At 43.2% G+C, this 25,584-nt stretch overlaps 1 protein-coding gene across 2 annotated transcripts in view; it reads right to left on the reverse strand.

The window, feature by feature from the left end:
* Positions 1-25,584, reverse strand: part of ANO10 (anoctamin 10) — a 232,962-nt gene that overhangs the window by 170,866 nt on the left and 36,512 nt on the right. For both annotated transcript variants that reach the window (XM_043967359.1, XM_043967358.1), the window contains exons 10-11: positions 23,198-23,389; positions 20,052-20,180 (exon numbers count right to left, since the gene is read on the reverse strand). In XM_043967359.1, the coding sequence (XP_043823294.1) occupies positions 20,052-20,180; positions 23,198-23,389 (321 nt within the window). The remainder of the gene's footprint in view (positions 1-20,051; positions 20,181-23,197; positions 23,390-25,584) is intronic.

Raw genomic sequence — 25,584 nt, forward strand, 5'->3', positions numbered from 1 at the left:
ACAAAAAACCCCCCAAAAACCAGTTGTATATGAAGCCCTTGAAAGGCATATAATTCCGAGGTATGCAGCTAGCTCAACGGACTCCTGGGAGCTCCTGTTTATACATTATACTGCAGTTCAGAATGCTGCTACGAGGGGATTCTTCACTCTGCAGTATTCTGATTACTAACACCATGGCCCATTTAGTGTCATTAAAACGTCCTGCCTACAGTCCCAGTGATTGATTGGGCAATCACTAAATGACTGCCAGTGGAATCGGCCTCATCCATACAGGCTGAGACACACACCACAAGAAAGAGCAGTTGCAAAGATGAGTGGGACACCCCCCCCCCCAACAGGGAAAGTTCCTGATTACAGCTTCAAACCTCAGGCCTTTAAAGAAATGTTTCTGAACTTGAAGGATCATGGGAACATCAAGGTCAGAAAGGCCAACTCTAAACAAAATGGGGAAGTCAGTCTCCAGGGGCCTCCCGCATTCCATGTGGTCCCCATTGCTGTGGGTGACCCCACCCTCCTGGGGACCCTCTCTCCTAGACCCTGCTCAGCCTCGCTTCTCCTCCCCGCTGTGGGACTATGCTTCAGTATCCTTTGCTGGCTCGTCATCCATGCATGTCTTCGAGGCTCCGTCCTGGGTTCAAATTCTAGCAAACACATTTGATGCTGGTGTGACTGAAAACAGTAAAAACAACTGACAAGTATTTTAATGATGCTCTAAGCTTTAACATGTGCCTTAACTGTATTAACTCATGACCACACCCTGCCTCATGGAAGAGTTAAGGAAACAGACTCAGACAGGAGACCTGCTGGGGCCAAGGGTGTGGAGGGAGGAGTCCTCTGGCAGGGGGCAGGACCACTGAGGATCAGAGCCTGGGTGCCTCCTGACTTCCTGTCCAGTGCTGTTTCTATACATAGTCATCAGTCCTACCCAAAGCAGCCAATTCATAGACATCTGATGAACTGAACTGACTCAGGTTAAAGAATAATTCCATCCTCATGGGGGAGTAAAAAAGCATTGGTCCTGAGCTGCTGTTGCCCTTGTCTTAAGGCCTGAGAAATTCAAGGTGTGTGATCATTAAACTGTGATGAATTGATATGGATAGCTCTTCTGTGGGCCACCAGGTAATGCTACAGACACATCCCTAACAAGGTCATCTCACCTATACACACAACACTAAGAAGACAAGACGATCAAACCCTTGCAAAACCTCTGCTGTCAGCTTCCTTTTATGCATTTGCAACACTGTTCATGTGTAAACAGTTGTCCCTGAGAAAGCTTACAATTGTGATTTTGGATGCTTGGCAAGAGGTGCCCACGCGATGCGGGAAAGCTGGGACATTAATCCATTGTTGGTGGAGTTGTGAAAAGATCCAACCATTCTGGAGAGCAATTTAGAACTATGCCCAAAGGCCTATAGAACTGTGCATATTCTTTGATTCAGCAATACCACTGCTAGGTTTATATCCCAAAGACATCCCCCAAAAGAGAAAAAGACCTACTTGTACAAATATATTTCTAGCAGCTCTTTTTGTGGTGGCTAAGAATTGGAAATCAAAGGAATGCCCATCCATTGGGGAATCGCTAAAAAAAACTGTGGGGCAGCTAGGTGGCACAGTGGATAGAGTACCGGCCCTGGAGTCAGGAGTACCTGAGTTCAAATCTGGCTTCAGACACTTAACACTTACTAGTTGTGTGACCCTGGGCAAGTCACTTAACCCCATATTGCCTCACTAAAAAAACAAAACAAAACAAAAAAAACTGTAGTATATGATGGTGATGGAATATTATTGTGCTATAAGAAATGATAAGCAGGATGACTTCAGAAAGTCCTAGAAAGACATGTATGAAGTGATGTATAGTGAAGTGAGCAGAACCAAGAGAACGTTGTGCACAGAGACAGTAATACTGTTTGATGAAGAGCTGTGAATGACTTGACTATTCTCAGAAATACAATGATCCAGGACAATTCCACCTCCAAAAAAAAAAAAAACCCCTGATATTGATGGAATAGACCGAAGCATGCTATTTTTCACTTCTTTCATTTTTTCTTTTATTCAAGTTTTTTTAATACAAAATGACTGATATGGTAATGTTTTGTATAATCGCACATGTATAACTCATATCTGATTGCTTACCGCCTTAGGGAGGGGTGAGAGGACAGGAGGAAGAAGGATTAAAGATCAGAACTCAAAACTATAAATAAAAATGTTTATTATTTTAAAAAAGAGAGATGCCCATGCTGCTATCTTTTGGCTATTGTCATTGCTCATTCAAAAAGTGACTTAGCTCAGACTTTACAGACCTTAAAAAAAATTCCAAAGAAAATCAGACTTAGGAGCCCATTTGGATCATCTATGATTTCATGAAAATCATAGAATGGCCAGGCTAGAGAACTGAGAGATTGCCCGGTTCCCACTTCTTCATCATACAGATAAAGAAACTGAGGCTCAGAGGAATGAGAGGACTTAACAACATCACCCTGTGAGCCACCTGGACTTGAACCCAAGGCTCTGAACTGGTAGCACCAGGCCTCCTTCCAGGTGGCTCCCTGCTGGTGGGGATCATGGCTCAGAAAACCCCAAACACACATTTATGGTTTAGCATGAACTACCTGACAGGGATGCACCTTGATCTCCTTTGTTGCAACCCAAGAAGACTCAAAAAGCATCAAACTGTGCTTCTTTGCACCAGTCACTCAACAAACTGTGTGAGCCCTGGAAGCGCATTAAAAATCTCCTACGACTTCAAAAGGAGAGCTAAACTGCATCAGAACATAAAAGGGCCCTGCGTTCAGCTCCTCTCCAGCTCCCAGCTAATGTGAGATGTCTCTGAGAATTATACAACACCTCCATAATTTCCTCTGATCAGTGACAGGCCATTCACTGCAGCCTGACACTCCCCTTGTATGCAGAAAGAGAGCCATGTGCCCAAGAAACAAAGGGAAATCGAGCCCAGCATTTCTCTTCCAGCAACGTGGTGGATTCCTTTGCTGAGTCCTTATTTTCAGGAAATCAAAACAAACCATGAAAATATCCAATGCTGAAATTCCTCATGTTAAAGTCAAATGTGGGATTTAATTACACTTTTGACTCAACCACATCAAGTGAGTATTTTGCCCTTGATTAATTCACATTTGAAAGACAAATGACTTTCATTTTTCCTACGTGTTCTGGCCCATGAGCAATGGATTTTCTCATATATTTTAGCCTCTAGATTTAGACCGACTATATATCAGAATAACGAACAGTAACTACCTCGGGCAGCCAAAGAGAAACCATTCTAGGGTTGTTTTCTTTAATAACCCATCTCATTATATAGTTCCTAATATTCAGTAGGAGGATGTCACAAGGTAGCATGATATGGTCAAAACAGTTTCTAGACCTGGTGTCAGAAAACCCAGGTGCCAGCTGTTGCTGGCTGTGTGATCCTGGACCATTTGATTAGTCTCAGTTTCCTACGCTACACACTAACACACTTGGGATGGTCTGGTTGAAAGGAGGAATGCCAGCAAAGGTCCCAGGCCATCTTGTATGGAAAAGGGAACATCCCGAGTTGGCCAAGAAGGCTAAAGGAGCCAAGGCACTGGAAGTAAGAGGAGAGACTGGACGGGCCCATGGTGCTGAGCCACGGAGGGCTCTGGGGGCTGGGAGGAGAACCATGGCTTTGCTGCAACAGGCCCTGGGGAAATGCTGGAGACTCATGAGCAGGGAGAGGGGAGACATAACAGAGGTGAGCATTCCCTGTTCTCCTGGCACCTTGTCAGAGGATGGTTTAAAGCATGAAGACTGAACAGAGAGGAGAATATGGGCATGATCTGGGCACAAAGGGGCTAGGAGGGTAGCCGAACACTCAAAATGGACTTCTGGGAAGTGCAGCAGAGGGAGAATGGGCAGACCCTGAGGAATGAGGTACTGGGAGGAGATACCTGTTCAGGAATGGGCTGGACCCACAGAACCGCAAAGCTGGAGAGGCCCTTAGAAGCCCGGCAGTCTAAGCTATACCTGACAAAGGATGCCCCCATGATGGACCATAAGAAGTAACGCAGCATTTTCTCCAAGACCTTCCATGCTGGGGGGCCCCCAGGTCCCCTGATCCCACTTTGAGTGAACCCCTTCTTCCTGACATTGAGCTAAAATCCACCTCCCAGCAACTCTTGCCCTTGCTGCCCTCAGGCCAAGCAGACAAGTCCAAACCCTCAGAGAAGCCTCTTCTGTCCCTGCTCTGTCTTCTTTCCCCGTCTTATGACAGACTCTCCAGGTCTTCCGCTCCCCTGGCCGCCCTCTTCCAGACACTCTCCAGTTGATCGAGTCCTTCCTAAAATGTAGCATCCAGACTTGGAGCCAATACCCCAGAAGGAAGATGACTAGGGCAGGGGCCATGCACCTTTCTCAGTGTAGCCTGAGACTACATTCAATTAGAGACTGCTATATAAGTGCCTCACACTGAGCCTGCAGAAAACTCCCTAAACATTGTTTAGAGGAGCTCCCCGGCCACCATTTTGTCCCTCTGAAAAAGATGTTTGAACGCTAGCTGTAACATTTACAATGAAGCTGGCAAGGAGGACTGGCCGAGCTGGAGAGCCAGGGGAACGATGGCCTGCCCAGTTTTCTATATATTCCACCTCAAGCGTCACTGGGCCCTCTGAGTCAAGTCTACCCCAGAGAGCACAACTGATATTCACAGGCAAGACCCTGGAATGACTAAAAGAGAATCGATCCCAACCCCCAAATTTTCAATCCAATTTAGACTATTGTAGCCAAGATGGCTGTGATTCCTGCTTTAGAAACTGTCCTCAGCAACCGTCTCACATACTCATGTTCTACTCTCACCAACAATTAACTGATGAATTAATTAACTGACCCATCCTCAAAGCCCTCTGAGCCTTCTTCACCCAGGACCTCCACAGAGCCCTTCCTCACTTATTCCCTGAGAGTCTGCTCACAAATCACTCCTGGCCAGGCTACGGGGAATAGCTAACACTGATGAAGACGTATGCCCTCCCCTCTCATATCCAGAGGGATGATCACCTCACTTTCAACCTTATGAAAGGCCTCTTAAAGCAAAATATGTCATCACCCCCCCACACCCCCCCCATTCCTGAGGGCTGAAGCTCAGAAAGTCACGGAAGCTCCCACTGTGAGATGATGATTTAGGGTTTGCAAAGTGCTTTCCTCACAACAACCCTGTGAGGCACGTGGTTTGAGGTGATATTGGGGATAATTCCCCATTTGCCACATAAGGAACCTGAGGCTTAGAGAGGCTGACACCTTGCCGGTGTTTGACTGAGGTGCCAGCTTTCTCAAGATCTCTCCAGAAATCCAAGCCAATATAGGTTATTCTGCCCATGAAGTGCCTGCTGCCTCTCAGTGCTCAGTCTGCTTAAGTTGCTGTTTTATCCTAAGTATTAATAATAAAAGCCCCATTTATAAAAAGAAGCCCCGGGATTTAGAGACATAAAGGGCCATAAGGTTTATATTGTCTACTTCCTCTCTGAATAGATGAGGGAACTAGGGCTCACATTACTCAAGTGACATGGCCTGCACAATGACCCAGGCAGCAAAGAGCCAAGATCCCACTGGGATGTGCACCCACACCTCGTGGCTCTCAATCCAAAAGCTCTTGACCCTGGCCCACAACGGTCTTTGGAACTTCCCGGAGGGGGCTCAGTGTGGGGGGGAATCTCGTATCTTATAACAACAAGGTGAGAATAAATCCCAAGAGAGAAATGATAAGCAAAACTGCTAAGAAGAAAGCTAACAGAGAGGGAAGGGCTGGCAGCCAGAAGGAGGGCCACTTGCTAAGGGTGGCTAATTGATGGGGGCTCTGAAGACAACGCATCATTTGATTCACTACTAGTCCCTGTCTCCTTCTGATTGTGCCTCCTGATGGAGGAGAGGAGCAGGCCAGGAACCCATCAAAATCACTCCGTTTGGGTTTAGAGTGTGTGCTTTTGGTCCTTGAATTTGAATTGGGATGTACCTGATGTTCTGGAAAAGAACTTCCCACAAGATGATGAAGTGACACCAAAAATGCAGGACTCAGGAAAGGCCGGGAAACCGGCTTCCTTTTCCTCAGCCTCTTGCTTAGCTTCTCTCTGCAAACAACTTGATTCTCCCTGTGGTTTACTATTCTCTCTCAGACTAACTCCAGGTTTGCCGACCCCACAAACTTCCTGGCAGGAGATGGTTCCGTTAAAAGTTTACATTTCAAAAGCCTTCTCTGGAAGCCAAACAAACACGGAGATCAGATGCCAACAAAAGTCGAGTAGGTAGCAATTTTTCATAGAAAACCACCCAAGATGTCAACAAAAGAAGTCCTTAAAAGAAGAAGGGGCTGTGGGTAAATGTAAAGGCAGATTGCATGTCAGCGACTGTCAGACGCTTGCTATGTACCAGGCACTGCGCTATGTGCGGGGGATGGAGGTGGAAAACAGAGGCACTTCCTACTTTCCAGGAATTCAACCTTCTAAGCATGGAAGACAACAAAAAGGACAGACAGGAAGGCCCAGTGGCCCTTGGGGGACAGGGAGCATGACAGAACATCTTCTTTGGTGCCATCTCTATGGAGAAAACCAAGTTGGTTTTTGACACTGAATCATCTGACAGGGCCAAGGACCTCCATTTCTAGCATTTCTGGTTCGGTCAGTCAGTCAGTCAGTCAGTCAATAAGCATTTACCAAGCATGTACTGTGTGCCAGGCATTGAGCTAAATGTCTGAAGATACAAAGAAGGCAAAAACATCACCCCTCCACTCAAAGAGCTCCCATTCTAGTGGTGACCAACATGCAGATGACTGTGTATACATCAGACACCCAGGGAAGATGGAAGGCAATCTCAGAGTGAAGGCACTGGGGGAGAGAGGAGCAGCAGAGGAGGAGCGGGGAAGACCAAGAGCGTTCCAGGCATGGAGGCTGGCCCAGAGTCAGGAGGTACATAAAGTGGGTTGCTCCCCTTGGCTTTTATCTCATTTTCCCTTATGGCAGAAATATTTGTATAGACACTTCTCCCCACCTCATTAGAATAATTTTTTATTTTATTTTTGCAGGGCAATGAGGGTTAAGTGACTTGCCCAGGGTCACACGGCTAGTAAGTGTCAAGTGTCTGAGGCCAGATTTGAACATAGGTCTTGAATCCAGGGCTGGTGCTTTATCCACTGTGCCACCTAGCTGCCCCCTAGAATAAATTCTTTAAAAGAAAAGCATAGTCTACGGCCATACCACCCTGAACACGCCCGATCTGGTCTGATCTAGGAAGCTAATAAGAAGCTAAGCAGGGTCAGGCCTGATTAGTACTTGGTTGTGAGACAGCCTGGGAATACCAGATGCTGTAGGCTTTAAAAAAAACAAAAACAAAAAGAAAAGCATATGTGGCATATGTTTTTGTGCATCTGGGACAGTGCTTTACATATATGAGGTGCTAATAATAAGAAAGGAGGGAAAAAAAGAAGGGGAAGAAGGGAAAGGGAAAAGAAGTAGTGAAGAAATTTCATGTTAAGCATATAGAAATATCTTTAGTATTTGAGAATGAAAAGGACTTTAGGTAAATGCTTTAATCATAAGGTTTTTTAAGTAGAGACCCACCAATTAGGGAATAGTTAAAAACATGGTGGTACATGCATATAATGGAATATCATGATATAAGAAATGATGAATGAGGAGAATACAAGAGCATCATGGAAAGATGTATGAATTGATGCAAAGTGAATTAAGCAGAACCAGAAAAACACTACCTAGAATGACTACAAGAATGTGAATGGAAAGAACAACAACAAAATCAAAACTAACGTTGTAAAATTATAATGATCCCACTTGACCCCAAAGAAGAAATAGAAGACTGCATCTTTCTCTTTTCTTTGCAGAGGTGGATAACTATGCATGTGAAATACTGCATAAAATGGCAGATTTTGCTTATGTGTTCATTAGTTTGACTAAAATATGTTTTTTTTTATTTTCCCCTGGTTTTTATTTTTTGTTATAAGTGATGTCTCGGGGCAGCTAGGTGGCGCAGTGGATAGAGCACTGGCCCTGGAGTCAGGAGTACCTGAGTTCAAATCCGGCCTCAGACACTTAACACTTACTAGCTGTGTGACCCTGGGCAAGTCACTTAACCCCAATTGCCTCACTTAAAAATTAAAAAAAAAAAAAAATAAGTGATGTCTCTCTGGAGGAAGCGAAGAATATATTTGGAAATGAATGTAATCTAACCTAAAAACAAAAAGGATATTATTTTATGTTGAAATATGTATCAAGCTCAAAAGGAAATATAATAAGCCAAAATTAACCCAAAAATCATACACTATGAATTTGAGGAATACTGTTTCAGACAGTTTACAAAGGCATAAGAATAAGCCAACAATCTAAATAAACAGATCAATTCAGCTTTAGCTATTACTTAGAAGTACCTATCATGGGGGCGGCTAGGTGGCGCAGTGGATAAAGCACAGGCCCTGGATTCAGGAGTACCTGAGTTCAAATCCGGCCTCAGACACTTGACACTTACTAGCTGTGTGACCCTGGGCAAGTCACTTAACCCCCATTGCCCTGCAAAAAAAAGAAGTACCTATCACAGTAAAAGTCATGGTAATCTCCCTTAACTAAGACTGCCACATCTTTAAAACTTAAAAATTAATATAATAAAATTATTTTTGACGTTGGGATTTTTCTCAGTTTCCCATTTAATTTTACTTGAAGATACGTCAGATGGAGGAAAACAAGCTATTTCCTCAAATCAAGACTAAAATGGCAAAATGGGACTTTCTTCAAGGGCCCCATTCCTCTTGGGGTTATTGTGTTTTCTGTACACACACACATAAATGAGACTACAGTTGCTACAAATTCAGAGCATCCCATTCAATCATCCTGAAGGTTTACAACACAACACTAGATGGCAGTAGAGACACAAAAGTGATGCTTGGGTCTTCAGCCTACCATTGGACGGTCACAAAAATCCCACACAAAGACCTCATCAGGGAACACATTCACACAACTAGATGGAATCGGATGCACCAACCAAAGAGCCTCCCAGGAATTCACTGAGGGCAGAAAAGGGGACCGAATTTGGTGTCAGAAGACCTAGGTTCAAATTCTGCTCTGTCACATAAACAGCCCTAGAAATATCAGTTTGTAGCCATGTAAAGAAGGGATGTAAAGGGAGAGACTAAAGTGGGAAATATTAGCCTGGAATGCATGGACCTAAAGAATTACTTGTTTTTGTTTTTGTTTTTGTTTTTTTGTTTTTTGCGGGGCAATGGGGGTTAAGTGACTTGCCCAGGGTCACACAGCTAGTAAGTGTCAAGTGTCTGAGGCTGGATTTGAACTCAGGTACTCCTGACTCCAGGGCCGGTGCTCTATCCACTGCGCCACCTAGCTGCCCCTAAAGAATTACTTTGATAACTGTATTTCAGTAGAATTTATCTCCTTCGTACCTCAAGTATTTTGTTTTACGCATCTGAAAAAATCATTTTGAGAAAGGGTCTATGATACAAGATTCAGAACCACTGGACTAGAGGAAAGGAAATGCTATTACAATAGACCAAGTAAGAGACAACGAAGGCCTGAACTAAGATAAAGGCTGGGTGAGAGATCCAAAAGATAATGTAGGGGCAGCTAGGTGGCGCAGTGGATAGAGCACCAGCCCTGGAGTCAGGAGGACCCGAGTTCAAATCCGGCCTCAGACATGTCATACTAGCTGTGTGACCCTAGGCAAGTCACTTAACCCCAATTGCCTCACTAAAAAAAAAAAAAAAAAAGATAATGTAGAGGTAGAGAGTGGCACAGTGGACAGGTCTGGAGTCAGGAAGGCCTGAGTTCAAATCCAGCCTCAGACATTTACTAGTCGTGTGACCCTGGACAAGTCATTTAACCCTGTTTGCCTCAGTTTCCACATCTGAAAAATGAGCTGGAGAACAACGTGGCAAACCTCTCCAGTATCTTTGCCAAGAAAACCCCAAATGGAGTCATTAAGAGTCAGACACAACTGAAATGTCTAAATAACAACAAAGTAGAAGTAGAATCAATAAGATTTGGCAACTGATTGAATATGGAAAAGTGAGACAAAGTGAAGAATCAAGGATGATTCCAAAGTTATAAACCTAGAAAGGATGGAAGTCTTTTTGGACTGATGGGAACAGAGGAGGGGTGGTTGTGGGAGAAATATAATGAAGTCAATAGTCTACTGATTCTACAGGTTGAGCTTGAGATTCCTAGAGGACACAATGGTGGAGATATCTAGCAATCATTCAGTACAGAGTATTGGAGGTGAGGAGAAAGATTTGGGCTGTAAGATAGATAGATAGATAGATAGATAGATAGATAGATAGATAGATAGATAGATAGATAGATAGATAGATAAAGATATTATAAGATAGATTAGATAGATATAGATAGGAAGGAAGGAGGCACCTTATTAGAGATAATCATTGAACCCACAGAAGCTGATGAGACCACCAAGGGCAGAACTGTGGGAAATGTCTATACTTAATTAGAATATGATCATGATCCAGCCAGAGGGACTCAGAAAGCAGGATTAGATGGGCCAAAGAAGAACCAAAAGTCAAAGGAAAAAACCAAGTGTCCAGAAGGAGGGAGGGTAGATAGTAACACAAGCAGCAGAGGTCAAGAAAGAAGACGTTGACTGGATCTGGCAGTTAAAAGATCGCTGGTCCCACTGGACAGAGCAGTTACAGTACTATTACAGATGGACTCCAAAATCAGACTGCAAAGGATTAAGAACAGTGTGAGAAGCAATGAGATGGAAACAATGAACAGAGACGACCCTATCAAAGAGTCTAGAGAGAATAACAGACAAGAGTTTGAGGAAATGCCAAGTACTTTTTTTCAAAAAACTGAACTAACCCTCTTTTATTGTTTCTATTTATTTATTTATATTTTTTTGGTGAGGTAATTGGGGTTAAGTGACTTGCCCAGGGTCACACTAGTGTCAATTGTCTGAGGTCGGATTTGAACTCAAGTCCTCCTGACTCCAGGGCCAGTGCTCTATCCACTGAGCCACCTAGCTGCCCCAACCCTCTTTTATTGTTAACAAAAAAAGCCTTTAAGTTAAATACTTCAGATATCAAATCTCTCACAAGTTTGCAATTATTCTAGAAATACAAAAAGTCTCCCATTGTGATTAAACTCCTTAAACATTCTTTTATTTATTAATAAAATTTGAAAGACAAAAATGTATTCCCTCCACTCCTTCCATTTGCCTGGAGAAATCAAGCAAAAGGTTTTTTAAATCAAAGCTTAAACTAAAAGTGCTTTTCTCATCAAGATGCTCCAACACCAGCACAAGAATTTACTTTTTTATATGGATTTATGGATTATTTTATATAGATTTATGGCACTATGAAAATTTCTACTTTAATATTCTGCAAATTATCAGACTGAGAAGACGAACAGTGATACCTTTACATTCTTAATTTTTAGAGGCCATGATTGAATATGTGAAAACAGAATGCTATGGAATTGTCCATTTAAAAAAAATCATGACATATTGGGATAAAGTATCATTTTTAATTTTAAAAATATTAAGAGTCAGCTTCTTCATATGAAAAGAGCCTATTTGTATCTGAAGCTGAGATTCATAAATAGAAACAATATGGTAATTTAAATCACCCTGGCTTTGATTAACCTTCTTTAACATTCTGAATGACTAAAACAGCAGAATGACTTTACATACTTATATGGTACTGAGCCCGATAATTGCACTATTTACATAAACTGCATTTTTCTACTTTACTGAATAAACATTCCATTTTGGGTCACAATTATAAACACAGAAGATGTCTATCTTTGAGAATCTGATACATTTGAATAAAATAATTATTTATTGGGGGGGAAGAAGCTTCCAACTTTGGGGATTGTTACAGCCAATACTTATGCATGCTCACACATGCACACACATGTGTATAAGTGTGTAGATAAACTCTTTAAGGTTTACAAAAAAAATTAAATTAAAAAAAACAAAAAAACAAAGCACTTTATAAACACTATTACATGTGATACTCACAACTCTGGGAGGTAGGTGCTATAGGCATTATAATTATCCCCATTTTATTTAGATAAGGAAACTGAGACTCAGAAGTTTAAAAAAAAAAAAAAAGAAAAGCTTGTTCTGAGACACAGCTAATAAATGGTAAAGCAGAATTTGAACCCAGGTCTCACTAACTGAAACCTGTTTGAAACAAAATGCTGAATGGACATATTTAAACATTTGACCATAGCAAAAAGGGGGAACTTACTGCTATTTGGAAGGCCTTGGGTGGGGGTAGGAAGGCAGGAAGAGAAGAGATTTTAAGGCAAAGTATGACAGCAGAAGATAATTTCATCAACTCCAGGGGTGGGTGGGTGGGTGGTCCCTCGGGCTGCTCTCATGGGGGATAAGGATAAGAAATTTGAGATCTCAAGGCCCACAGCACTATAACACAAAATAAAAGCCCATCTTAGTTTGTGCTAAAAGAAAGTATCCAAATAAGGAGTAATATGCTTAAATATTCCCTCATTTCTGTGGGCAAGGGGAAATTCCAGGAGAGGAATTCCTTTGATTCTAGAAAAATCTAATCCAAATCTTGCCTCCTGCTGTATAGCCTTCATTGGGTACCAGGGCCATACACTTGGAGCTGGAAAGGCCCTAGGAGGAACATGAATCCAACTCCTTGATTTTAAAGATGAGGAAATTGAGCCCCAGAGAAGCCAATGACTTATCCAAGGTGATACAAATCAAGCCTAGATCCAGTGAGGCATCGCCCCTTGGGAGGCCCACGTCTCTGCTGGACAGCCCCACTGTTCAATGTGCTCACCACCAATGAAGAGGAAATTAAGACAATTATTAGGAACTATTTTGCCCAATTATATGCCCACAAATTTAAAATCTAAATGAAATGGATGAATAGCTACAAAAATATAAATTACCCAGATGAAGAAATAGAATATTTAAATGACCCAATTTTAGAAAAAGAAATCGAACATTGCTCACTGTGCCTAGACCTGCCCAGGTCAAGCCTAAAAGGTCAGGATGGTTCCTTTCTGATCCCATCCTAAGCCCCAGAAAAAGACCACAATCTGTCGCCCAAAAAAGACTTCCTGGGACAGAGAACAGATTGTTCAGAAGGGGGAGCAAATGTTTAAAAAGAGAACATCTGATCGCTCTTTATATAATTGTTTCCCACCCAAATCAAACTAAGATTAATACTTACAGCCCACAGATGCAATTTAAGGCAAGAATACCCACAATCGGTCTTATTCTTTTCCTGACATTTTTATTAAATTTCACCTTATACTAACAGGAATCATGCATGCATATCAAGCAGCGAAGAGAACTTCAAATGCATTTCATTTATTACTGAACTTTCTCACCAGAAAGACAACGGAAGGAAAAGCACCAAGGCTCTAATTCAACATAGTCCAAGGAAACCAAACCTATTTTCAAGCAGCATTTAAAAGATGGAGGATGGATGAAGGTGCACGCATAATGATTCGGCCCCCAGAAGGAGGTCATTCATTCATGAGGATGACAACATGGCAAACAGTGTCAAGGTGGACTGTTACAGCACAGGGAAATCAGGAAACATCCCTCCTTTCTGCTGGTAAACATATAGCACATCCGTTGATTGGGAAGCATTCACTAAGTCAAAACAAAATGTATCGATACATTTTTTAAATTAAAAGAACAATATGCCTGGCACTGTCTCATTTCTATTACAATATGTAAAGATGAGCCCCACCCAAAATCTAAACACTGAGATAGATTGCTGGAGGAAGGGGTGAGAACAGATTCCTAAACAGAAATGAGCAGGAAGTCACGTCCTTGTTCTGCCACACCCGGTCCTGGTGAATCTTGGTGGGTCCCCATGGCAATGTGTCCAGTGTCTAAGCCCTTCTTTCTACACCACTGCCTTCCCCACTCCCAGGCTGGGTGCTCATCCCTCTCTAACTGAATCTAAAGCTTTTCAGACACTATTCTTAGCACCCAAATGCCTTGGGTGATTCTTGCTTTTCCCATCTGTGTTAGAAGAGGAAGGAGTAGTGACAGCAGGGGTTCCTTGTCACTCGAGCAGACCTCTGCAGAAGCTAGCACTGAGGGCACCTGGGAAAACAGACCATGGGGCTCCTTCAAGACTCTTCCAAAGGCTAAATAATTCTGATGCTGTTAGCCATCAAGCAGGCCCTATTGTCTGACCTTTTTAATTTTTTCCTTCTAGTTCCTTGATATTCAAGTTCTTCCCTTTGTTGATGATTAAAGGTGCATTTTTAAAAGGGGAGTGTTTGAAGCCAGTTAGATCTAACAAACATGGATGAAGCACCTACTTTACACAATGCCTTTTACAGAGTCCCAAAGCACAAAGGCAAAACCCATCTGAATCTACCCACCTGTACCTTGATTCTGGATCCAAGCAGCTGGGCACAGGGGATTCAAAGACGAAGAAGGATGGAACCTTTTCTCTGAAGGAGCTTCTGTCCTAACAGGCAGAAAAGCCCTAAGTACGGACAGACTCAGTCTGAGGCAGTTAGAAGAGAGGCAAGGAGGGCATGGGGACCTGGGCCTGCCAGGTGGGTCACAGTCAGGGGAGAGACCCAGAAGGGGGACAGCGAGAATCCTGGCAGAGGAGCAGGATGGCCCAGCTGGAGAAGTCTGGAGCGGAAGGAAGGGCTCAGAGACCAAACACAGGCATCCATACCTGATCTGAGGTACCATCCAACAAGGATTGAAGGTCAGAAGGGCAGTGAGGGAATGAAGGGAATGGGCAAAGATGACTCTTTTAGGGATCTCAGCCATGGAGAGGAGGAGAGAGCCAGGGGACAGGCCGAGCAGGCAGGAAGGTTAACAAGAAGATATCTTTTTAAGACTAGGGACACTTGCTCATGTTTGTAGGCAAAGGGGGAGGAAAGTGTGGAAAAGAGACTGAAGAGGAAAAAAACAAATGTGTTTGAAGGCACAAGGTCCCAAAGAAGAAAGGAAGAGATGAAACCAGGAACACAAATGCAGGGATTCGTTTTGGTGAGGTTAGGGGTCACCTAAGCCTTCAAAGCAAGAGAGAAGGGAAAAGGGGAAACATAGGAGAAAAGAGAATTCTGGAGGTAAAAGGGAAGGACTGGAGGTGAAAATTATTTTGAAGAGCTCACCTAGAGAGAGAGCTATGTGTAAGAAGGAGGATCCTATGTACTCCTTCCTCAAGCTGTATTGTGCTAGTTTATGTAAAGCTTTCTCTCTTACTCGGACACAGCCTAGATCCTTGACATGGATTATAGGACTGAGAAATTAAAATACATTTTAGCATACTACTAATGGTCACCAATGGCCCCCATCAAATGACTTTTTTATGTGTGTGTGGGGGCAATGGGGGTTGAGTGACTTGCCCAGGGTCACACAGCTAGCAAGTGTCAAGTGTCTGAGGCTGGATTTGAACTCAGGTCAATGGCCCCAATCAAAGCAGAAGATCTTATTTAAAGAATTAATAATAAATGTATAGTATGAAGGCTCACACACACACACACACACACACAGCTCCTAGCTTCTTGAAAGGGTTTGACTCACCTGCACTTCTGACACAAATTGGGGTGGAGTTGTGGATCCTCCTGGGAGTTAGTACTTTCTTCTTCCTCAAATTACCTTATACTTAGCTGTGTTCAGGATGATGGATCCCCCTAGATAACTGGGGGCCCTAGAACTTATTTTTTTAAATATATTTTTATTATTGCATTTCAATATAATTGGTTTTCTTTTTCTACATTTAAAAACATTATTCGGCAGAGGGATCCAGAGGTTTCACCAAACTGACCAACAAAAGAGACCATGACACCAAAAAGTTTTAGAATCTCAGCTCTAATCAAAATTTAGTATCTCCTTCAATTATGAATGCAGGCAACACAACATTCTTCCAAGGAGAGCGCCACAGATTGGCTTCTCTACAATGCCAACAGGACCATGACACCCAGGAACTAAGAAGTCCTGACTGCCCTATGAGAAGTCAAGCTACATTGGAGCCAACTGTTTAGATTTTGTCTTTGTAATCTTGATGCCCAGCACGGTGTCCTGTATACAGAAGGTGCACCATAGATGTTTGTTGAGTTGAAGTCAGTACTCAGGGAAAATACACCGAATTGAATTCTTCCAGCTCATGTCTTTAGCTGGAGCATATCTCGTTTGGTCCTGCCCTGAGCTTTCATCAGTAGAGGGAGCTCTCTGGAGTGGAAATCCCTTTTATGGCACAGCTCAGCAAGCCTCATGACTTGGCAGGTTACAAGATCACATAACAAGTAGGTGCCCTGACTATCCATGGCATGAGCTGAAGCCTGAAGTGGATACAAGGTGCCTAGACTCACAAGCCACCTGCATAGAAGGAGAAAGTGAGGGCAGCAGAGGCCGTGGCAGGGCCAGGGAGCTCCGGACAAGCACAGAAGCCGAGTCCCAGGGATGACCCTCAGGAACGTGGGAACGTTTTCATATGCACAAGCGTGTACATGTGTTTTAAGATGGACCAAATGCCGGGTGACTGCTGCCCCAAATGGGACTTTTCTTGGTGAGTTGGCAGGGTCTCTTTTTTCTTTCCAAGTCACCTCAGCATCATTAGCCCAGTTTTACATCAGATGCTGTAAAAGGTCGATGGGCAGAGGAACGTTTTTTTCTCTTATTATCTAAGTGATCATGGGGCTGCAATCTATAGGTGGGTCAGGAGAGCCCACTCCGTTGGAATGGGAGATCTTGAGGGAAAAAAAGTCTATCTTTAAGAATTCTTTTCTAAGCACTGAAACTGATTATTTGAAAGAACTTGCCCCATTTCTATTGATCTGTCCATCACTCGCTTCCATAGCAACAGGGTTTGAAACAGCGCTACCACAGAACAATTAGAAACCTTGGCTTTCTGCTGTTCTGGATGACAGTGAAGCGATGTGGATATCAGGGATAATCTCAATGAAAGGGTAAATGAAGATCCTTGTGCCAGGTTTTGTTAATGTGCAGAATACTGTGAAGGAGAATTTCGGACCATCATTATGATCATGGGTACTTATAGATGGCATCATGGTTTGCAGATCTCTATCTCTCTCACACACAGACACACACACACTCACACGCATACACATACATATACACACATACATCCACACTACAGATAGATATCAATACTTCCTCTCATCTGGGCCTCAGCATGAGCTTATAGTGTTACCAGCTCCACTCTAAGGGTTATCAAATTAAGCCTCCCAGGGCTTCAGTGACTGCTCGGAGTTCCGGGGGCTGGATGCACACCCAGGGAAAGCACCCTAGCCAGCTCCCTACCCACAGCATCACTTTTCCTATCCAGGGTGTAACACTCAACACCCCCCATTCCTCTGAATCCAAATTCTAATCCAATTCATTGCCTTATTGTCTGTGCTATTCATTGGGCATTTAAAGTAGAGAAGGCCCTTCAGAAATCTTCTAATCCACCCACTCCATTTAATAAATGAGGAACGTGATTTGCCTAGACCATGGCTTCCCAGGTGTGACAGCCCTGGGAGGCTCAGGAACCAACCCCAGGAGGTGACACAGTCAGAGAAAGGACTTGCACCCCAAGTTTCTTGCCTCGGATGTGGGCTCTTTTCCCAAGGCTGCCCACCCGGCAGGAGAAGCAGAAGGGGCAAAGTGTGTTGGTTTGCTGTGGGCTGGATTCGGGTTTTTGGTGGGGAGGAGGGGTATTGGAGAAGGAGGCAGCAAGCTGACCCTCTATGGATGGCAGGATCCCAGAGCTAGAGCCAGAAGGGACCTTGGAGACCATATAGTTGTCTACCTCTCACTGTACAGAAGAGGAAACTGAGGCTGAGGAGCTCCAGTGACGTGCTGCAGGACATCCAGGTAAGGCACTAATCACCCCAGAACTTACTGAGGTAAGAACATTTTGTTAACTGTACTTCCATGTGGTTGGGCACATTTAAAAACATGATTCTGAGAGGGGTCCATGCCCTCGGTTTTCCCCAGGCTGCCGAAGGACCCAAGGCACCAGGAAGGGGAAGCAGCTGCCCCTCCCTGGCCCTGTTCTTTACCACTGTCCCTTGCTCCTGCTCTATCCTCCCCCTCTTCCCCTCATGCAGTGTACAGCTCAGCCATATACCACCCTCAAATTTCCCGGCCTCTTCTCCTCCCCCCATTCATGCACTGCTAGGACTCAACCTTAGGCAATTCCCAGTATTCAGCTTCTCCTCTCTTCCTGTGCTGCTGAAAGCACCTGGGGCCTCACCTGGGCTCTCGCGGCTGGACAGAAAGCCTCAGGTTCTTCACTTGCCAAATCTCTCTCCCATTTCTCACAGTGCCTTTCTCCCTTGGGGAATCCCCAAGACCACTTCCCACCCCTTGTCTCTTTGCAGACAACACTGTGGCCCCCTTTAAAAGGAAGTGGATGGCCTCATTTATCCCAGTCCCCACCCCAGAATCCCCCCAACATCGGCAACACTGACAAAGCCTCCTCCTTGCCTAGGTTCACTTCTGTCTTTGCCTTCCACCCCATCCCATCCTATGGCCTCGGAGAGTTTGCCCTGTCAACCACTCCTCCCTCTCATCTTCCATTTCTTCCTGTCTATTGACATCCTCTGCTGCTTATAACATGTCCTGGTCCCTTTGAGCCATAACGACCTCTCAGCTGCCCCTGCCATTCTCACAGGCCCTCCTAAATAAGGTAAAGAAAGTGCTCTACAAACCTTGAATTGACAAATACGTGTCCACCTACTCAGGTCCTCCTCACTTCTGGACCCCTGGCAATCTGTCTGTGGATGGTCCCTCCCACTCCTTTTGCCGGGACCATTGTCCTAACAGTCTTCTTGGGGCAGCACACAACACTCGGAGCAAAGTGATGCTCTCAGAAGCCTGCCTCAGGTACTCATCAGCTCTGTGGTGATTCTCATTGTCCCCACCTCTAAAACGGGCGCTTTCTAGGGATCCGGGAGAGAGTGCAAGTTGTATACTTGTCATTCTCTGTAGCTGCCCTTCCTCACCCCCCTTCACCGTTCCTTTGTTCCACCCTTCCACAAGGAGGCTCAACCACAACTACCGGTTCCCATGAGAAATAAATTAGAAGGGAAAAGTCACAAGAAGCCACAGGAGGTCTTGAAAGTCCACTGCACATTTGTGACTAAGGGCATCCCTTACTCTTCCATCCCATCAGCACCCTTTGCTCTGAAAGTGCAGGTCTGGAGGTTGGGCCTTTATGGGCCCAGTCAAGCTAAGTCCCACTTGAAGTGAATGGGCACTTTAATTTACCCTTCCTTAATCACAGGACCAAAATCATGTACATGCATCAAACCCATAATGACTATCAGGCACAAAAGAGCAGACAAACTGAATGTATGGGCCTGTGTGGTAATAGGGGCTTTGATATTTAAAGCTGGAAATATGGAGATGAAAAAGTCAAATCTGATGAGAAACCCTTTTCCAAATGATGCCAGAACATTAACACCAGAGCAAGAAATGTCACCAAGGGTTAGGGCTGGCAGCTCAAAGGAAAAATCAAAGTTTAAAAACATCACTTGCGTTAAGTTAGAATATCGCTTTCATTTCATGTATACAATATTATAGAGTTATAAAGGACAAAAATAAAAAACTCCCTGTCTGTATCAACAGAGAACAGAAAAAATAAATGATCAAAAAGCATTTATTTAGGACCTATTTGCTAAAGAGAAAATAAAATGACCAAATCAGATCATTAGGCATATTTTTTTCTGAAATTAGAAATGACTTTCCCTTAGCATAGACAGTCTCACACATTCACCTAAACAAATATTCAAACACACACAAAAATAGACACATTTTCACCCTCACCCCCACACAGTGGATTTCCACTTCATTTAGCTTTGATCTCTTTAGTGACAAGGTCCATCACTGCTTTTCTCGACTTGGTAATTATTTTTTAAGCTACTGAGAAAGGACCAGAGACCTCCTTTCCTTAGTCCCTTAATCCTTTCCCTGTACTTTCTTTACACATAGATTCAAGACAATGAATCCAGGGGGTCACCTCCATCACTGTCATCACCATCACCACCACTGTTTTAAATAATCGCTATCATTAACACAGAATTTTCACTTACCTCCACGGCTACCACAATCAGAATAAGGTCCGTTTTTGAATCTGGGAAAACTGCATTTAATTGTGGAGACATTCCAATCAGCGCACAGTTGGTCACCACTGATATAACACTCATGGTCTCAAAAGCCAACTAAAATGGAAAAAAAAGGGCCATGTGATTGACAAGTGTCTTTTCTTCTTGCTATGATGTGGCGATTTTGGGGTATACAGGGGAGCTACAGCCAAATTTTATCTTGGTTGGTTCCAAAAACTAAATTTTTTAAAAACACTTTCTCTTATATCAGCAATTCTCAAATTTTTCAGACTCAGGATCCCTTTATACTCATAAAAATTATTGAGGATTCCATATAGTTTACATGGATTATATCTGTTTAAGAAATTAAACATGAAAATTATTTAAATATTGTAAAAAATAATTATTAACTATTTAGCTAATCTGGAAAAATTATAATGATTGGATTTATGATAAATTATGATTGTATGAAAAATTATAAGTTTTAGAAAATTATAATTGGGCCATAAGCCCCACGTTGGGCGCCATTCAAATGTGAGAATATTTTAAATGACTATCCTAATTTTGGGGGCCTAATCTGCCTGGAGGACTAATCTGGGGACTTTTGACTAACTGGCTAGGCTATCTGACTGCGTTTAATTCAATATGGGCTTATTCTTCTCACCAATGCAATGGTACAGAAGAGTTCCAGGGAACTCATGATAGAAAAGGATCTCCAAATCCAAGAAAAAAAAAAAAAGAACTGTGGAGTATAGATGCTGAATGGACCATACTATTTCTTTTGTTTTTGGTGCTGTTTTTTTTTTCCTATTTTGAGGTTTTTCATCATTGCTCTGATTTTTTCTCTTATAACAGGACTAATGCAGAAATAGGATTAAAGTTATTATGTGTATATATATGTGTGTATAGATATATATATATATCTATATCTATGTATATGTATATAGATATATAGATATATAGATATAACCTATATCAGATTACCTGCTGTCTAGGGGAGGGGGGAGGGAAGGGAGGGAGGGAGAAAAATCTGAAATTGTAAAGCTTGTATAAACAAAGGTTGAGAACTATCTTTACATGTAACAGAAAAAATTAAATACCCTTATATGTAAAAAAAAAAAATTCAATATGGGCTGTTTATAAAGTTCCACCACACTGCTCCACTCCCAAATTGATAAGCAAAATATTAAGAAGGCTCTTATCTAAATAATCAAAGCAGAGTTTATTTATGAGATACTATTTAAATTAAGAATACAGGGAAATAAAATGTACAACCTGACTGCTTTCCTGCGGTCTCTTTCCACTGCTTCTCTTTCCCACCTGCTGCGCTTTGAACTTCTTGAATACAATAAGGGCCTTAGCCACCTCCTGCCTCAGGGCACTCAGGTACTTTATTCTAACTCCTCTTAATCTTCACTTTCTCCAACCTATACCCTGCGCAGCTGCCTCCTGTTCAGTCTGTCTTCTACCGCCTTTGCTCCTAGTCCTGCATTGCTTTTCCTCTCGTCCCCCTTTCTAATCTCGTCAGCCGCTGCTTGACCTCTTCTCAGCCTCTCTCCCCTGTTCAAACCCCGTTGCTGTCTAACTCCCAGGTCTATATATACCTTTCTTATCTCCACTCAAATCTCGGGGCTTTTTGCGCCCCCACAGACCAAGCTAATCTGCCAGCCAGGGCTACAGCTGGGGGCGGTGTGCTCTCAAGCCTCATGCACTCCAGCACAGGCCACGCCAGAGCCCAGCATCTCTCAGATACCTCCGCTCAGGTCGGAGGGAGCTGGGGGCTTTTTTCCCCCCAGCTGTCTGACCTGGCGTCTTGTACAGCCCATGGGGCTTTTTGACTCAGCTGAAGCTGAGGGGGAGGGGAAGAGACCCTGAAGGCCTAAGGCTTTCTAATCTTAGCCTAAAGGTAGGGTCCCCAAATCAAAATAAATTTCCACAATATGTATTAGTTTATTTTAAAATAACAATGATAAACTCATCACATAATAACATACAGTACATGTTTTATGAAAAATAACTATATTTTCTGAAACAAAAAACAAAGTGAGAAGTGTGGCATTTAACATATTTTTGTAAATCTCTTTAGTGTCCACATTAATAGAAGACACCTGGATTCTCCCACTGCTTCTGCATTCAATCTATGGGGATGTGTTGTTTTTTTGATCTAGATGAAGATGATCTGGCCTCACACAGATAGGGAATTGGAAAGGAGAAGGTAGAGTGACTTTGCCCAAGGTTACACAGTAAGTCGGTGGGAAAAGATGAGTCTAGAACCCAGACCTGTGTTGGTCCAGATAGGTGAGGTTTTGAACACAAAACTTCATCCAGGCACAACGTGTCATTACTGGAATATTAATCAACACACATCTCAAAGGCCAGCAGGCCTTCAGAGAGTGCCAGCGTGTACTGGGAATATCTGGGTCCTGGCTGTCTTTTGGACTCTAAAGATCTGGGTTCATCTTGGTGTGGAACATAGCAGGCAAGGTTTTAAAAAATGCCCAAAGGCAGCAATACTCCTTCTTGGGTCCAGCACAGGTGCTGCTATGATGTTCCCCTACTTTCATCCATTGATTAGCTCTGTGGTCCTAGGCTCATCCCCCTCACCTCCACTTGCTTCCATTGCCTCATCTCAAATAGAGATGACACCACTCACACTGCCACCCTGGGAAGGCCACTGTGGGCAAGGGGCTCCACAAATAGGCACTGCAGCTGTTAGGGAAATACTGCCTTACACCTGCCATTGCACAGGCCTGGGAGAGAGTCTTGCAGTCATTAAGGTCCCCTAAGAAGCCTTGAACAGAATTATAACAACACTGAAAATATGCCAGGTGGGAACCCAACACTCAAAAGGTAGAACTAGAAGGGGTCTAAGGAGTCAATGATTTCAGCACTTGATGAAGGCCACTCAACAAGCCAGGACCAGAACCCAGAGCCCCTATGTCTTTGCTCTTCAAAAAAAAATTCAAGGGGGCAGCTAGGTGGTGCAGTGGATAGAGCACCGGCCCTGGAGTCAGGAGGACCTGAGTTCAAATCCAGCCTCAGATACTTGACACTTACTAGCTGTGTGACCCTGGGCAAGTCACTTAACCCCAATTGCCCCACAAAAAAAAAAAATCGGAAGAAAGCCGGATTACCTGCCAGACACCGATGCTTGCTGACGGCTCTGCAAACGGCCGCTTGAAGACCTTGCACATTTTTAAGGCATCTGAATTCATTTCAGAGAAGTTGTTAAGAACGGCAAAGGCCGCTGCTAAGGGGTAGACACATGAGAAGAGACTCACGTACCCAAACTGTAAGAAGAGCTCCAAGTAATCATCAAAGGTGCCCTGAAAAAGAAAGCCGCTGTAAAGAAAATGGGGCATTACCTTGTCAAGGACAAGGCGTGAAAAACAGAAGCGTTCACAATATTCAGGGCACGTGCCTTCACCAACCCTGCCGACCAGTCTCCCAATTCCTCCACCTCCAACCATTTGTTTGAATTGAAAAACAAATGCAAATTTAGGCCTCAAAAACTGTCACCCCCCCAGCTCCCCAAATGAAAAAGGTTGGGTTTTTCGTTTTCTTGTTCTTTTTTTTTTTTTTAAAGACATTCATTTCAAAGAGAAAGTAAACGACCCAGAATTACTGCTAACAAATAATGGTCTTCTGTGATGTCCCCACGATTTTTTAAACTCATTCAAAGAAACTTCTGGTCTCATGTAAACCCACCCCCACCCTGTCGGTAAGATCAGGAAGCCAGAAAACAAAAGAAGGGAAAAAATAGAAAAAGATGAGAGCTGGGGGTGGGGAGCTGTTGGGGAGAAAGGAGAGGACAGAAGGGAAATGTAAGGAGACCCTTCTGTCTCTGGGTTTAAAATCTTTGGTTTGGCACATTTCATCTCATCATTTATGTGTAAGGCACAGTGCTAGGGACTGTTCAAAACGACTTAAAATGGTTCAGAAGGGGAAGAAACAATAAGAAGGCAGGTTTGAGGAATCATTGCAAGCTACAAAGCTGGGTAATTAGGAAGGTTCTTTGGGAGGGGTGGGAAATGATTATAAAGTAAAAACAAAAGAAATCTTTTGTAAAGTTCAGTTAATAATTAACCTTTAGCCAAGCAAAAGACCTTCCACTCAATGAACCTCAGAGAAAGATAACTAGATGGCAAAAATGATCGGCCAGGCAGGTATGTTGTCCAGTTCATCAGGGTGGAGAGGGTAGGCCCAAAAGAAATTCTGTAGGGGGCCACTATGTTTTCTTCAATTTCATTTTGAACAAGGAGACAAACAAAGAGACAAAACCTATCAGCTCCCAGAGAGTAGCTACTGCTTTTGCTGCTTCAGGACCTGGGACCTAGGACCTGGGACAGCGCCTCGCCCCCAGGAAGCTCTAGGCCTGGGCTCACCAGGAGACAGCAGAAGTCACAGCAGCAGGGAGCATCAGCAGCAAGCTGAGAAGGTGCCCGGCACAGCCTTCTCATTCTACAGGCCCACTACCACTAGGAAAACAAGGGGATACTGCTGACTCCCAAGGGGCCATGGGTGTTGGTGCTACTCACTCCTTATTTTGTTGCCCAAGTGGACAGATAGTAGCTAACCTTTAATAAAATGCTGTAGGGGGCAGCTAGATGGTGCGGTGGATAGAGCACCGGCCCTGGAGTCAGGAGAACCTGAGTTCAAATCCAGCCTCAGACACTTAACACTTACTAGCTGTGTGACCCTGGGCAAGTCACTTAACCCCAATTGCTTCACTAAAAAAATAGATAAATAAATAAATTTTTAAAAATAAATAAAATGCCGTAGACTACACAAGAGCTTTATATATATGTGTGTTTATATACACATCTCTCCCTGTACAGAGTCTATGTATATGTGAACAGAGATGGCGAGAGAGGTATCTATGTAGAGGGTGGGCCAAATGTCACAAAGGGGTTTCAATATTTAATACCTCCTTTATTTTTTGTTTTTAATTTAAAATACTATAGTATCACTGTTATAAGAAATGACAAGCAGGATGATTTCAGAAAGAACTGGAAAGACTTGTATGACCTGATGCATAGTAAAGTGAGCAGAACCAAGAGAACATTGTGCATAGAGACAGCAATATTGTTTGACAAAGAACTGTGAATGACTTGACTATTCTCAGTAATACAATGATCCAAGACAATCCCAAAGGACTATTGATGAAACATACGATCCACCTCCAAAAAAAGGACTGATATTGATGGAACACAGATGGAAGCATGCTATTTTTCATTTTATTTCATTTTTTTCTTTTATTCAAGTTTTCTTATACAAAATTACTAATGTGATCATGTTTTACATAATCGTACATGTATAATCTATATCTGATTGCTTACCGCCTCAGGTAGGGGGGAGGAAAGGCAGGAAAAGAGAGTTAAAAATTGGAACCCAAAACTATAAATAAAAATGTTCATTACTTTAAAAAAAGGAAAAGAACATTTACTTAAGACCTCCAAAATCCCTCAGATAACAAGCCAAAAAGAGAGTCCAGGCTTCCCAAAGGGATTTGACTTGCCTT

The sequence above is a fragment of the Dromiciops gliroides genome, chromosome 5, assembly GCF_019393635.1.
Source record: "Dromiciops gliroides isolate mDroGli1 chromosome 5, mDroGli1.pri, whole genome shotgun sequence".
Classification (NCBI taxonomy): Eukaryota; Metazoa; Chordata; class Mammalia; order Microbiotheria; family Microbiotheriidae; genus Dromiciops; species Dromiciops gliroides.